Raw genomic sequence first — 15,147 nt, forward strand, 5'->3', positions numbered from 1 at the left:
AGACATGAGCACTAACTACCACTGTCAAGAGAGACCTATCTAAGGTGTGCCTACCGTTTCTGGTCCCATTTATACCGTTGCAGAATACGAGGTTCCAGGACTCAGTGGGGGCTCAGAGAGCAACCACTAACATTGCTTCTAGTGTGAAAGAAGCACTCCACATTTCAACCCATTTCCAAACATGAAGATGACCCATGTGGTAAAGCCCAAGCACGAGGCCCTGGATTCAATACTCAGTATTGGAAAGAAAAAAAGCAATGTGATCCTTCTGTCAGTGAGGAAGTACTTATCTGTGACCAAGCAGCAAAAACAAAGGCCAACAACCATAGGAGTTCACTCTCCACACTCCGGGCCCAGGTGAGTTTAAGACTGTATAACAGCATGCCTTGGGGCTGCTAGGTAGGACTTTCCCTAATGAATTTAAAAGATCTGCTCACATCCCATTCCCTATGTACTAGAGTTAAGGACCTTGGAGCCCATCTTATCTCATAGCAGTACTCAGATTATGGCTCACAGTCCCAAGAAAAATCGTTAAAAGCATTTAGAAGAAATGTGGATTAAAAATAGGAACACAGAACTCTTGACCTTGAGTGGAAAAAAAAAAAAAGTAATAAAAGAAAAAAATTGGGAACCCAAAACCCTAGGGCTAGTTGTATGACTCAGTGGTGTTTTACTAGGGTGCCTAAGAGTCTTGTTTGATCTCCAGATCTTCAAGGAGCAAAACAGCGACTGAAGGGAAACTTCATTCTGCAGGAATGGAGTTTACAGCAGCAATTGCAAGTGGTAAAGGATCAGACTCCAGGGCAGTTATAGGTGGAAGAAGGGGTGTGTGAAACCACTTCAGAGGAAACTGAGTGTTGTACATACCAACTTTATGTTGTTCAGCTAAACTGAACATATGTGACAACTTTAGAGGGCACATCTTACACCAACTGTGAACCTCAACCTTTGAGCCCTCTCTGTTATACCCTCATGTGACAGAGGCCACACTATGTTGTGCGAGACAAGGGGCCCTGGAGATGAGGTTCTAGACACCCTGATGACTAACGCCGTACACAAGTGAGAAGCCCTCAATCAGCCAGTGCCAGTTTGCCCTCCAGGTCAACTTTAACCTTAATTATTAAGAGCTAACAAGGTTAAGCCTGAGCCATGACCCCACTGAGCCCATTTCTTCTGACTGCTCTGAGGGGACAGCAGCTTTGAATGTCAGCCCTAGCCTGAACTTGTTTAAGTGGGCAACTTTACAGGAGCATCAAGGTATCCTTGGATGAAAGCTAGCCTGTCCATATACTTGGTGCAGCAGACCACCTTCCATCTTCCTGGTCTTTTCAAAAGGGAGAAGGAATAAAAAAAAAAACCAGGGATGGCCAAAGGCTGCCCATGAGGGTCAGCCTCAATGTCCTTAAAATAGTGTCTCAAGCTCTCAAGGCCAGGCAGAAGTAGAACTTTCTCTGAAATGAGATTAGGAGTCCCCATAAACCATCATGAACTTGAAGTTCAGCTTGAAGAGTAGTCCCAACCTGGACTCCTTCATTCGAAAGAGTCACCCTCCAGCTGCCAACGGGGGCGACATAACTCTTCAGAACTTTCTGTACGGCTTCCTTGTTTTTGTGGGGGTTTTTTTAACCAAAGTTGAAAAACTGAGAGCTGGATTTCCCATCATCCTAAACGGTCCAAAGGTCACTGAGAAAACATCTGGAGTTAGAAGTTTCTCCAGTCCAGCGGCTCGGAGGCCTGGTCGGACAGCAGCACACCTCCACAGGGCGAGAGGTTACACAATCGTGGTTCCCAGAGAAGCCTCCACTGGAACAAATCCACCCGGAGACAATGACATCATGGGAGCAGCCAGACAGGAAGTTGGCTCGGAGAAGGGAAGGGTAGAAATCTTGAAAGCCAATCGAGGGTGACCGCCCCGCCCCCCGAAGAACCCCCATCAAAAGGAGGGAAAAAGTCACCTACGGCCTAAAGGCTTCAGAAAGAAAGAAGCCCACACGGCAGAGGTCAGCCCGCACCCCCGCGCCAGGCCGTCCGCGCAGGCTCCGGACTCCCGGCCGAGCCCGTCCACACTCGGGGTGCCCGCGAAGCCCCTCCGATGGAACTTCGGGGGGGGGTGAGGGTGGAGGGAGAGAGAAACGTGCATGGCAACAAAAGCAATCCCAACAAAAGCTGGAGTCCCGGCCTCGTCCAACTTCGCCGACGCACGGCTGCGAGGGCGGCCGCGGGGCTGAGACTTGGCGGCGGCGCGGCGCCCCCGGGCCGGGCGGCGGAGAGGGCCGGGGGGGGGGGGGGGGCCTCGCACACAAAGCGGACCCCTACTCGGTGACAGCCACGAGTGTCCGGGCGCGGGGCGGCCCGCCGCGCCGTCACGCAGCCAACTTTCCCCGGGGGGCGGGGAGCCCGGGCCCCTCCGCGCGCGCGCTCCCAGACCCCCCACCCCCGGCCCGGCCGCGCCCCCCGCGGGCCCCACCTGCACAGCTCGGGGAAGCCGGCGGCCGGGGCCTGCGCCGCCCCCGGGGCGGTGGCGGCGAGCAGCGGCAGCAGCAGCGGCAGCAGGAGCAGGGCGCGCGGCGGCGGCCGGCCGGCGGGCGCGGGCCCCAGGTGGGCGCTCCGGCCGGCGGCGGCGGCGGCGGCGGCGCCCATCGAGCCGGGCCCCGGCGGCGCGGAGGACGCGGGACGCACGGCGCGCGCGGCGGCTGCGGGCCGCGCCCGGGACCGAGTCGTCGCGTCGGGACGGAGGAGGGGCCGGAGAGGGCGCCGGAGCCCGCGGGAGGCAGAGAGCCCGAGGGCAAGCGCGGCTCGGCGGGGCTCCGCGGCGGTCCACGGCACCGCGTCACGTGACCGCGGCTCGCTCCGCCCGGCCCCGCCCCGCTCACGTGACTCCCTTGTTCAGGTGATCGCGGCCCGCCCAGGCTCCGCCTAGATGCGGGTCACGTGAGCGCCGCGCGCCCCAGGCCGGAAACCGCCCGGCGCCGGCGCCAGGTGTCCGCCGGGGCCGCGGCTGCGGCGCGGGCTGCGGCGCGGGCTGCGGGGCGGGCTGCGGGGCGGGCTGCGGGGCGGGCTGCGGCCTCGGTTTCCCCCGTCGCCACTGCTCGCTGCGGCATCGTGGCCCGGGGGCGGTGCTGCTGAGCGCGGCTGGCTGCGGGGTGGGAGCGGATTTGCGGGCGGCTCCACCTCCTGCGGGGTGGCCTCCTGCAGCCCGGCGCGTGGTCCACACAAGTCCGAGCAGCAGGTGCTCCGCGGGGCTCTCCGCACCAGCCCGCGCTGCCTCCCCAGGCCGAGGGTCGCGGGTGTCCACCGCTGTGCCCGGCCGAAGTGTTTTAATTCTTCCGCTCCAGGATCTTGAACCCGTAGTATGTGCACAGTTGTCAGCTAATGGACGTGGAGAGACAAAGAGGACAAGTCAACACACTTTCCTTTCACTCCTCCTTTGGAGCAAATAAGAAAGAGAAATCAGAAAGGAGCAGAACTCACTGACAGCACTGGCCTAGGAGATCTTTCCAAAGCCTTGGATTTCATCCCCTGTGCCTCAAAAGAAAGAGTGGGGGGGGAGGGAAGGAGGGAGGGAGGTGAGAGTTTGGGGTGACCGAACACTTACCTAGTGTGCACAAAACCCTGGCCCGCCCGTGGCATCACAGAACACCAAAAAAAATGATGCAGAACCATCATTCCCGCTCATCTTTTTAGTGCTTATACCATACCACACACACTGCTAAGTACTTAGGTGTGAATCTTCAAAAACCTTTGAAATGGAACCTTATAGACACCAGGATGTTAGGTCACACTATCCCCAAAGATTGCTGAGGTGTGGCAGAACTGAGATTCAAGAAATAATCAAGATCCAAAATACCTGACATCTGTTGAGCAAGTAATCATGTACCAAGTTGTGTTCTGACACTCATTTATTCATTCAACCTTAATACAACCCTTTGAGGGAAGTTCCTTTATTTCACCCACTTTATAGAGAAGGAAACTGAGACTTAGAGAAGTTAAGATGCCAGATGATCACATAGCCGGTGAACAAAGCCAGGATTGTGCCCAGTCAGAACCTATGACTGTATGTATTGTACTGTATAGCCCTGGAGCTCTCTGAACATCAACTGTGACCATCAGGAAGGGTTGATGGAGAAGAGGGAGACCTGGCTGTGACAAATGTCACTCTGCTTGTTCATCACCAGGCTCGATTCAACTGGCTAGGCAGGTTTCCCCTGCCCCTACCCCTGCTGCTTCATCTGTGTCCTGCCCAGAGTTACCTGCAGTAGAAGGGTATGAGCTTCCCTAAGAGAAAAGAACTGTTCTTGGGTCAAGGATGTAGTAGGTGCTGTTCCCTTCTGCTAGAATCTCCAAACGAGTTCATGTTATATGACTCCAGTGTTATAACTGATAGACAAGGGTCATCTCTGGAAAACATTAGACATTTGCTGTAAACCAGAATGTTAACTTTGTCCCAAAAATTATCATTCCAGGGGGCTGGGAAGGTGGCTCAGTGGTAGAGCACTTGCCTTGCATGCATGAGGCCCTGGGTTTGATTCCTCAGCACCCCATAAGCAAAAAGAAAAAAGCCGGAAGTAGTGCTGTGGCTCAAGTGGTAGAGTGCTAGCCGTGAGCTGAAGAGCTGAGGGACAGCACCCAGGCCCAGAGTTCAGGCCCCACAAAAACAAAAAGATGTTTTGCCTCTTTTAATTTTATTTCTTTTATTTATTTTTGCTTTTTGTAAATTGTGATTTGCTTTATGTAGTACTAACGAACCGAACCCAGGGCTTCATGCATGCTAGACATGCACTCTACCACCAGGCCACATTCCCAGCTCCTGCAAAGATATTCTTTAACTTCCTAACATGAAAATAGTAAACATGTTGCAATTAGTTCAAAGGAAAATCCACCAGGTGTATAGAATGCCAGGGATACTGCAGTGAGATTGGTATTTGATGGAGGACAGGTCAGAAGACAATTGCATACCAGACAGAAGTTGTATGTCTGATAGTGATCATTATCAGCAGCAATCATCAGGACTCCACACTTCACAGCTTCTGAAACACCCCACAGGCAATCAAAAGCACAGTCCCCATAGAACTGGTTACACCTGTCTCCTTCGTTTATGGTTTTGCTTTCTAGAGTTTCTATCTTACACAGTCAACCTTGGTCTGAGGATATTAAATTCCTAAGTTTTTTATGTTATGATAAAGGTGATGTAGAGTGGTTACAGTTACATGTCATGTAAAGAGTACAATTCTTTTTTTTTTTTTTTTGGTCGGTCATGGGGCTTGAACTCTGGGCCTGAGCGCTGTCCCTCAGCTCTTCCGCTCAAGGTGAGCACTCTACCACTTGAGCTACAGTGCCACTTCCGGTTTTCTGGTGGTTTATTGGAGATAAGAGTCTCACAGTCTCTCCTGCCCGGGCTGGCTTTGAACCGCGATCCTCAGATCTCAGCCTCCTGAGTAGCTAGGATTACAGGCGTGAGCCACCAGCGCCCGGCAAGAGTACAATTCTTTTTGAACAACATCACCCCTTCCCTTGCTCTCTCCCAGTTTTTCCCTCCCACCCAAAGTTGTATAGCTCATTTTCAACAGTGTCCAGTGAGTACCACCACTGCACTTGTTCACACTTTGTCCCTTCATTTTCACATGCTCTCCTAAACCTCACGAATAAATGAACAAATAAGATAAAAACAAAAAAACTTCTGTTTCCATTTCCTGGAGTTCATTTTGATAAATGTTATTTTGTATGATCAGAGGCACAAAGGCATTGCGCCTTTGTGTTCCTCTCCTACGAGTATGTCCTTTGGTCTCACTGTGTGTGAATGCCTGGAGTCCTGGATAATTTATCTTGTTCCTGTGTATCTTAGATCTAGCCTCTGCATATGAGAGAAAACGTGTCATTTGTCTCTCTGAGCTTGGCTTATATCACTTAACAATTCATAAGTTTTAAATAACTTATTACAATGAATGCTTATGACAGTTCTCTTATTATGAGTTATTGCTAACCACTTACTATGACTAATTTACAAATTAAGCTCTATTGTAAGTGTGTGTGTGTGTGTGTGTGTGTGTGGAAAACATACAGACTTACTGTTTGTGTGGCTTCAGTCATGTTCTAGGGGTCTTGGAATAGAGTCCCTGCCATTAGGACAGGGAACTTTTAGAACCCCAAATGTTTCCATTGAAGTGGACCAATTTTATTATGTTGTGGTGCTGGGGCTGAGCCCAGGGCCTTAAACATACTACATAAATTCTCTGCCACTGAGTTACATCCCCAGTCCTCATCAATATTGTGTGTGTGCATGTGTGCATGCGTGCGTGCGTGCATGCGTGCGTGTGTGTGTGTGTGTGTGTGTGTGTGTGTGTGTGTGTGTGTGTGTGTATGCCAGTCCTGGGGCTTGAACACAGGACCTGGGCACTGTATCTGAGCTTTTATGCTCAAAGCTAGCACTCTACCACTTGAGCCACAGCTCCACTTCCAGCTTTCTGGTGGCTACTTGGAGATAAGAGACTCATGGACTTTTCTGCTCAGGTTGGCTTCAAACCACAATCCTCAGATCTCAGCCTCCTAAATAGCTAGGATTACAGACACAAGCCACCAACACCAGCAATATTTTTGATGTTTCCGATTTTTGCAGTTTTCCCTACCATACATACTTTGACTTATCCAGTATTCTTTCCAGGCTTTAAATTTAAATCCACCTGGGATAAAATAATCAATCTCACATAATGAGACATTCTTAAAGAAGTGAGCTGGGTACTTCCAAAACTCAGTGGTCTGAAAAACTCCACCACCACTACCCAAAAAAGAGGGGAGCATCATTCTAGATCAAGGTAGCATACAAAAGCCTATGTGTCTAGTCAAGCTAGGAAACCATTTTGCAAATAAAGCCATATCTGTTTGCTTATGAATTGTCAAGGGCTGTTTTGGCCTATAGTGGCCTAATTAAGTAACAAACATAGAGTCCACAATAAGGAAATCCTGAAGTAGCTCACATCTTTCCACGTGGTATAGCCCTCTGCTGAAAAAAAAAAAAATACTGCCAAATCCCCTTTTCAGTCACTGGTTCTCAGGCATGTGACCCTCAAACCAGCAGTTTGGGCTCCCCTGCTAGCTTGTTAAAAATGTCAGTTAAGCCAAGCTTGGTGGCTTGCGGTATGTCTAATTCCAGTTCTTGGGAGGCAAAAAGAGGATCATGGGTTCAAGGCCATCCTGAGCTGCATAACAAGAACCAATCTCAAAAGAGAGGGAGACAGACAGGGAGCGGAAGAGAGAGGAAGGAAAAAACTCTACCGACAAGTGCTATAGGGAATAATTCTTTCTGTGGTTCATTTAAATTTTGCAGAAAATCTTCAAAGAGGCAAAAATTTAGAGATGACAGCCCAAGACCCTCTGGTGTGAGTTGAACTATATTCCCAAAAATGTGTGTTTTAGTCTTATCATCAAATACTCCAGAATATGTGTGTGTGTGGAGATGGAGCTGTTGCTATTGAGTTAGTGACAGTGGGAGTAGAGTTGGCTCTTAGTCCAGTATGACTGGTGGTTTTACAGTAAGCAGGGAAGAGGCCAGAGCTGCTCAAGGAGAACTTGGTCATGTAAAAACAGAGGACTGAGCTGGCACAGAAGCCCACAGTAGCCTATCCTGTGCAAGGCCCTGGGTTCCATCACAGAATCTCAGGACTATTGGCAACACCAGAAGCCAGAAAGACCTAGAACAGCTATCCGCGTGGGCCTTCAGAGAGGGCATGGATGGAACGTGTCCCCCTGCCTTTCAGAAAGAGTGTGACCCTGCTAACACCTTGATTTTGCACTTCCAGCCTTCAGAACCATGAGACAATAAATGTCTGTGAACTTCAGCCACCCAGGGACATGCGTCTTGGTTATGGCAGCCCTAGCACACACATACACTCTCCCTAACGAGACTCATCCAGCCTGGACTCCAGGAGCCTCAGCCACCACACCATTGGTGGCTCTGGCTTTCTTACATTTGGCCTGGCTCCAGAAACACGAGCTCAACTGACAGTCCAAGGACAGAAACCGGTCACTGCTGGTGAGGGTGTATTGAGCAGCAGCAGAAGCCGGTACAGTTAATGCCTGTCCCTTTTCAAACATGACTTTGAGCTGTCAAACTGCTAGCAGGCATACAGATTTCTCTGACACTCAGGTAGAAGCTTACAAATATCCCAAGAACATTCTTGAACAGTCAGAAGGGCCTCATTCTGCCAGAAAACTCTCCGAGCACACTGATTTCTTTGGGTCATTTCTTGCTTAATTTTTTAAAGCTTTTCATATATATATATATATATATATGAAAAATATATTTATATACACTCAGTAAGTAATATATTAAATGATGTTGGTGTCTTGAGTGAGATAAGAACAAGATAATTATGTAGGATAATGGTCCTGTTCTTGTACTGAATATAAAATATCACATTGGCGATGTTCAAGTAATTCAGGGGGAAAACATGTACAGATAGACGGCAGATGTCAAGATATTAGCAGTAACTGGGCTAGAGGTTTGGCTCAAGGGATAGAGCATCTTCCTGGCAAGTATGAAGCCCTAAGTTCAAGCCCCCACTGCCAAAGGGGGAAAAAAGGAAAGAAAAAAATGTATTAACAAATGTAAGTAGAACTATGTCAGTGCTCTTTCTATTCAACTTTTCTGGAGGTTTGAGTTTTCTTTTTTCCAAGTAAGAACTTGAAAAGAGACTCCATCATAGAAGAAAGTTCTGGAAGTAAGCCAGAGAGGATTGACAGGGGATATAGAGACAGGATATTGTAGACAGGTGTAAAGACATGGGTAGAAAAATTTAAGTGCTGAATTTTCTATACAAGGCCTTTGGCTTGACTAGAAGTCACGTGGGAATAGAGGGAAACTATTTTTTGGCCAAAAATAGTGCTAAATCCTGAGCTTATAAAATATAAACCTTTCCTCAAGGAGCTCACTATTCAGAAGATAGTTGATTTAATGTAAGTTTGGGGAAGTTGCTTTCTGGCCAGCTCCTGGGGGGTCTTAAATAGTTCTCTAATAAACTGAGGTTTAATCAGATATTAACCATCCAAGGGATGATAGCAGATGACAGCATATATTGAAGCTCAATCCTGGCTCATATCATTTACCCTTCGTAGCATTGGTGACATGGGACATTTTTTGTCCTCATTTGCAAAGGTGAGAGATACAGGTATGAAGAAATTAAACACATCATTCATACTCGTGCCCATGCTCATGTTAGTAAGTGACAGAGCTTGGATGCGAATATTATTCTCCTCCTCTGTGAGAGACACATGCAGGAGAGATGTTCACAGTTCTGTTCAGAAGCCTCTCTGGTTACAGGAAGGACTGGAAGGTGCTTTGTTAAGAGAGCTAAATTCACAGTTGGCTAACACCTGGCCACAAGACTGTGTCCTCACCAGAAGGAACTGGGTGTGATGTATCTGTGAGCCATCCAGCTATGGTGGGAAGCAAAAAATAGGAGGATCACTGTCCAGGCATATGTTCCAGAAGAAACAGAGACCATTTCTCAAAAATAACCAGTGTGAAAAGGGCAGAGCACTTGCCTAGAAAGCCTATGGCCCTGAGTTCAAACTCAGTACAGCCATGAAAGAATCCAGAAAAGGAGAAGAGATGTAGAAAGAGTATTAAGGGGAATTCTTGGTTCAGAATCAGAAGCCAAAAGGGAAGAGAAAGTATATGAATTACCACTTAAGTGCTATTCAGAGCTCAGTAAAAATAGAAGCCCAACTGTAAGAAATCGGTGGTGGCTATGATATGAGGAACATTGTCCACTCTACCCGCTTTGGTCGGTAGTTTTGAAGGAAAGTCCAGGCTGGAGGTATGACTCAGTGGCAGAGCACTTGCCTAGCCTGGGTCTTGAGGACCATCTCCAGCACCACAAGTAAAGCCCTCACCTTAGAGACATCTCGGAGCTAAACTGCTTGGCTAGGGAGTAAGCCAAGCCTCCCAGTCTCATGTCTCCCCAGATAACCCAGGCTGGCCTCAAACTCATGGTCCTCCTTCTTCAGTTTCCTGAGTGTTACCATGCCCAGCTTCTACTGTATTTCTAAACCATGATCGGATTCAAGACATGTGACTCACTGTTTTCATTTTGTAATGTTCTGGTCTTCGGATTGAACTCAGGTCCCCGTGTGACCTGAGCCATACCCCAGTCCTCTGAATTTTGTAATATTCTTGACCAGTGGAGTCACGGGCTCATGTGGAGATAGAAACTGTCAGATCTTTATTCTCAAGATTTCACTGAAGGAAGTTCTCCCTCACAAGCTTAATAGAAACAACAACAAAGTTATTGGGCCTCCATTTTTCTCTTCTCTGCTTCCTCTCCCCAAAATGCCATCATTCAGAGAAAAGATCCATGGATCCAACAGCCAAAGACCAAATGTTTCATTGACTCTATACATGGGCTGGGAAGGTGGCTCAGTGGTAGAGCGCTTGCCTTGCGTGCCTGAGGCCCTGGGTTCAATTCCTCAGCACCACATAAGCAAAAAGAAAAAAGCCGGAAGTGGCACTGTGGCTCAAGTGGTAGAGTGCTAGCCTTGAGCTGAAGAGCTGAGGGACAGCGCCCAGGCCCAGAGCTCAGGCTCCACGACTGGACCCCCCAAAAAAAAAAGATGTAGAAAAAAGAAGACATGGTACTCACTGAAGAGACTCACAGGAGACAGGATTGACAGACACTTCTGTGCACCTACAAGGAAGCCAAGACAAAGACCTAGTTCTAATCGCACCTGGAGGTAAGAAGAGTCATCCATCCCAGGGACTTTGAGCTGGGTCTTGAAAAAAGGCTGATCAGAAAAACATAACTTGTCCATTTGTTTTTTCCAAGAAGAAATGAATGGGGGCTGGGAAGGTGGATCAGTGGTAGAGTACTTGCCTTGCATGCATGAGGCCCTGGGTTCGATTCCTCAGCACCCATAAGCAAAAAAAAAAAAAAAGCCGGAAGTGGCGCTGTGGCTCAAGTGGTAGAGCACTAGCCTTGAGCTGAAGAGCTGAGGGGCAGTGCCTAGGCTCAGAGTTTAGGCCCATGACTGGACCAAAAAAAAAAAAAAAAAGAAGAAGAAGAAATGAGTGAAGATGAGAAATGTTTGTCCAGGACCAACTCCTGTGTCAGATCTTGGAATGTGCTTGGGGTGGTGTGGCCAAAACACGGCTGAGAGTAGACAGGACAAGGGGCAGGGTTAGGGAGCAAGGGACAGGCCATCTTTAGGAACTTGGTGCTTTGTTAAGGAGAAGTGAAATTCAAGATGCTTTTCGCTGACTCACAGTGCAATCCAGTGTCCATTCTGAATAGATCACACTGAGTGAAAAACAGTGGAGGGGGAGATTTCTAGAGCAGGGGCTCAAGGTAGAGGCCTAGCTAGATAACTGTATATTCACACAGGAGCTCTGGGTTCAAGGTGTACAGTCACCCAGCTGTGGGTTTAATTGTGGCCCCAAAAGATGTTGAGGTCCTAACCCCCAATACTTCAAAATGTGACTCATTTGGAAACAATCTGACTAGCTTGGGGGGAAGATTCAAGTGTATAGTATGGCTGGGTGTGAGGATTCACACTTGTAACCAGCACAAGGAAGGCTGAGGATGGAGGATCAAAACTCGCAAACTAACTTGGGCTACATAATGAAATCCTATCTCAAAAAAAAATGAACTGTTTAGACAATGAAGTGGTTTAGACTGAAATATATATTGTTTTCCACTATCACGAGGTCAAAGATAACAAAAGTCAAACTATCATGCATCCTGTACTCATTCATTTCATTCATTCCTAAGTAATGTACTCATTCATTTTCCTTTATTGTAAAAACTTTCTCTCTTGGCTGGGTGCCGGTGGGTCATGCCTGTAATCCTAGCTACTCAGGAGGCTGAGATCTGAGGATTGCAGTTCAAAGCCAGCCCAGGCAAGAAAGACCATGAGACTCTTATCCTCAATAAACCACTCAGAAAACCGGAAGTGGTAGTGCTAGCCTTAAGCTGAAGAGCTGAGGGACAGCGCCCAGGCCCAGAGTTCAAGCCCCATGACTAACAAAAAACAAACAACAAAAAAAAACTTTCTCTGCACTAAGTCTGTTAATGCAAAGCTGAATCAACAGTGCATCTATGTGACGTTGTTTTTTAAACATCTATAACCTTATCCCACTGATTATTGACATGCTCTAATCTTATTCCAGTTAGTGTTTATGTCTTTTTAAAATGGCATGTCAATTGTTTGATAAATTGTGAAACTTCTCTCCCATTTCCTCATGCTCCTTCCTTTTTCCTCTATCTATCTTAGCATGTGACAGTGTTGTTCTTTATAATGAATCAGCCATTGTGGGTAAATCTATTGTAGCATATGTCACTGCTGCTTTGCTGAAAAGGCACGTATCTCTCTCTATCTCTCTCTCTCTCTCTCTCTCTCTCACACACACACACACACACACACACACACACAACCTGCCAGCCTTCCTCAAGAAACTCCGAGGGAGCCAATAGCAGAGAGCGCGGTCTAGTCTCTGCCTTCTATCAGCCCATTGACTTTGGACAGGTTGTTTAACCTTAACTTCACTTTCCACATCTAGAACGAGGGTCAGTGAACTTTGTGTAAACAGCCCAATCACAAATATCTTAAGGTTTACAGAACATATGGCTTCTGCAACCACTGCTCAAGTGTGCCCTCATGGCAGCAGGCAGAGCTAAGCTCAAGCAATCAGTAACACGACTCTGTTCCAAGAAATTCTGACTTATGAAATCAGGCAGCCAGCCGGCCAGATTTGGTCCAGAGTCTGTAGTTGGCCAAGCTCTGATCACATGACCCCCGGATGGACCTAAGTCCAGGGCTTTGTGGTTAACTCTTTCATGCCTATCACACCCACTGACTTAGCAAAGGTGTCTATGCCCTGGTCCATAACAGATAGCTTAAGCCTGCCATGTGAGAGATGTGGGGGAGAGGATGGCTGGAGGCCTCTGAGAAAACAGCTTCTTGCTCTCAATAAAATAACGCCAGAAGAAGCTAACCTCTTTGCCAGCTGCCATTGGCTCACGCCTAATAATCTCAGCTACTCAGGAGACTAAGAACTGAGGATTGAGGTTCAAAGCCAGCCAGTCAGGAAACTCTGTGAGACTCATATCTCCAATTAAGCAGCAAAAAGCTGCTTGTGGCTTGAGTGGTAGAGTGCTAGCTTTAAGCAAAAAAGCCAAGGGACAGAGCCCAAGCCCTGAATTCAAGTCTCAGTAGTGACCAAAAGAAGAAGAAATAAGAGGAAGAGAAGGAGACAGAGAAGAACTCTGGCCTGCTTCTCTGTAGTTAGTAGGGACACAGAAGCAGACATGCTGCGTTTGGGTGGCGATACGTCACTAGCCTTGGGAAACTTAGAGCATAGTAGATAGATAGAAGATAGATAGATAGAGCATAGTAGATAGATAGATAGATAGATAGAAGATTCCCTCCGGAACTTCTCGTGTGAGCTCAAAACCCCTTCCAGATTCTCTCTGTTAACTCCGAATTGGGTCATCTGTTATCTGGGCTAACAGCATCCCAAGTGCAAACCTTACTCTGGAGTGCTTATTGCGACCAAATAGGGAAAATGTGGGTATGTGAAGGAGGCATGCAAATTAGGACGCTCTCATGTTCAACTAATCACCAGAACTCTGGCTCACCGCTGGATTGCAGCCACAGGAACTCCCGTGCCCTTGACACACATATTTCTTTGAAAATGGAAACCTTCATCTCACTTTAATGATTCAAAAAATTTTTGCAAACTGTCCCTTCTCTTTGCTTGAAATTTCCAACCCATATGAGAAAAAAAACCTCATTGGAAAGAAGGCCACAGTAATAACTAGTCTATGGAAACATGGTCCATTCAATGACAGTGCGGAAGAGAGTGAAGGGTTGATGAGAGCCCTTTCTCTTTCTCTTCTCCTTCCCTCCACTCCCAGCCTCCCTCTCTTTCTTTTTCCGTCCCTTTCTTCCTTTTCTTTTTTCTTTCCACTACTGAGGTTTGAACTCAGGGCCTGGCTTGCTAGGCAGGTGCTCTGCCATTTGAGCCATACCCCCAGCTCTTCCCTTCCTCCCCACCTAAAATCTATCTGTGAGAGGGCTTCATGCCTACAGTACCAGCTACTCAGAGCCAGAGATTGGGAGGACTGTAGGTCAAGGCCAGCCAGGCCAAAAAAAAAAAAAGTGAGGGTCTATTATAAAGAAACATGTCAGGCATAGAGGTGCACAGATGTAGTCCCAGATATGAGGAGGGTATAGGCAGAAGGAATGTGATTTGAGGCTGGCCTTGGGGGGAAAGCATCAGTTCCTATCTGAAAAACAACTATAAACCAAAAATGGCTGGATGCATTTCTCAAGTGGAAGAGTATTTGCCTAGCAAGCAGAAGGTCCTGAGTTCAAGCCCAAGTAATTTACATACATGCACACACACACACACACACACCTAAAAAATAATCAATAGGGAAGTTGAGTTTGAGGGATGGAGAACTAGAATATTTTTTTCATGAGTTTTCTTTAACTTCTGCTTCTGAGTAAATTATTACATGGTGAGTATCACTAGTAATATTCTCTAGTGTAAAAAGGTGACTGTCCTTTTCTATTCTATAACAAAACACTCGAGCATATGATGTCTAATAAATAAATAGGTTGATCTGCTCAGGTTTTTAGACGTGGACTGAACAGCATTGGGAGTGGCTATTTACCTGCCTTGGTGATGAGTGGCCTCTGGGCAGGCCAGTGTCAGATCATATCACCAGAGGAGAGGGTCCAGCCTTTGCCTCTTACAACAATACAAGTAGTAAGCAGGTTGGGGTGACTAGGGGACTAGTTATTCCTTCTAGCAGCCACACTCCAATGACAGCTTGTAAGACACTACCACCAATCAATATGGCCCAATGGGGATCCAAGCGAACAACAAATCACATCCAAACTGTAGCAGATAGCCATAGATATTTGTGGTTATTTATTAAAATCAAAAAATGGGACTGGGGGTATGACTCAGGGAATAGAGCTCTTGAGGTCCTGAGTTCAATCTCTACAACTGCAAAATCAAACTGAAAAGCAGCCATGTATCTTCTGGTTAAAACCATCTCATTCTTTCTCTTCCTCTCTGTGTCCTCCCCCCCAGAGAGGCTACTGGCACAAGCAGGAATTTTTTTTTTCCTATTTCCTTATCTTTTTAGG

General features: G+C 47.4%; 1 protein-coding gene across 1 annotated transcript in view; it reads right to left on the minus strand.

Moving 5' to 3' along the window:
- The window catches only part of Igf2r (insulin like growth factor 2 receptor), an 87,700-nt gene extending 85,060 nt beyond the window's left edge, over positions 1-2,640 (minus strand). Inside the window, exon 1 of the mRNA XM_042689755.1 lies at positions 2,468-2,640. Coding sequence (XP_042545689.1) covers positions 2,468-2,640 — 173 coding nt within the window. The remainder of the gene's footprint in view (positions 1-2,467) is intronic.
- Positions 2,641-15,147: the final 12,507 nt, after the last annotated feature.

This window comes from Dipodomys spectabilis, unplaced genomic scaffold (assembly GCF_019054845.1).
Source record: "Dipodomys spectabilis isolate Male_0828 unplaced genomic scaffold, ASM1905484v1 ptg000126l, whole genome shotgun sequence".
Classification (NCBI taxonomy): domain Eukaryota; kingdom Metazoa; phylum Chordata; class Mammalia; order Rodentia; family Heteromyidae; genus Dipodomys; species Dipodomys spectabilis.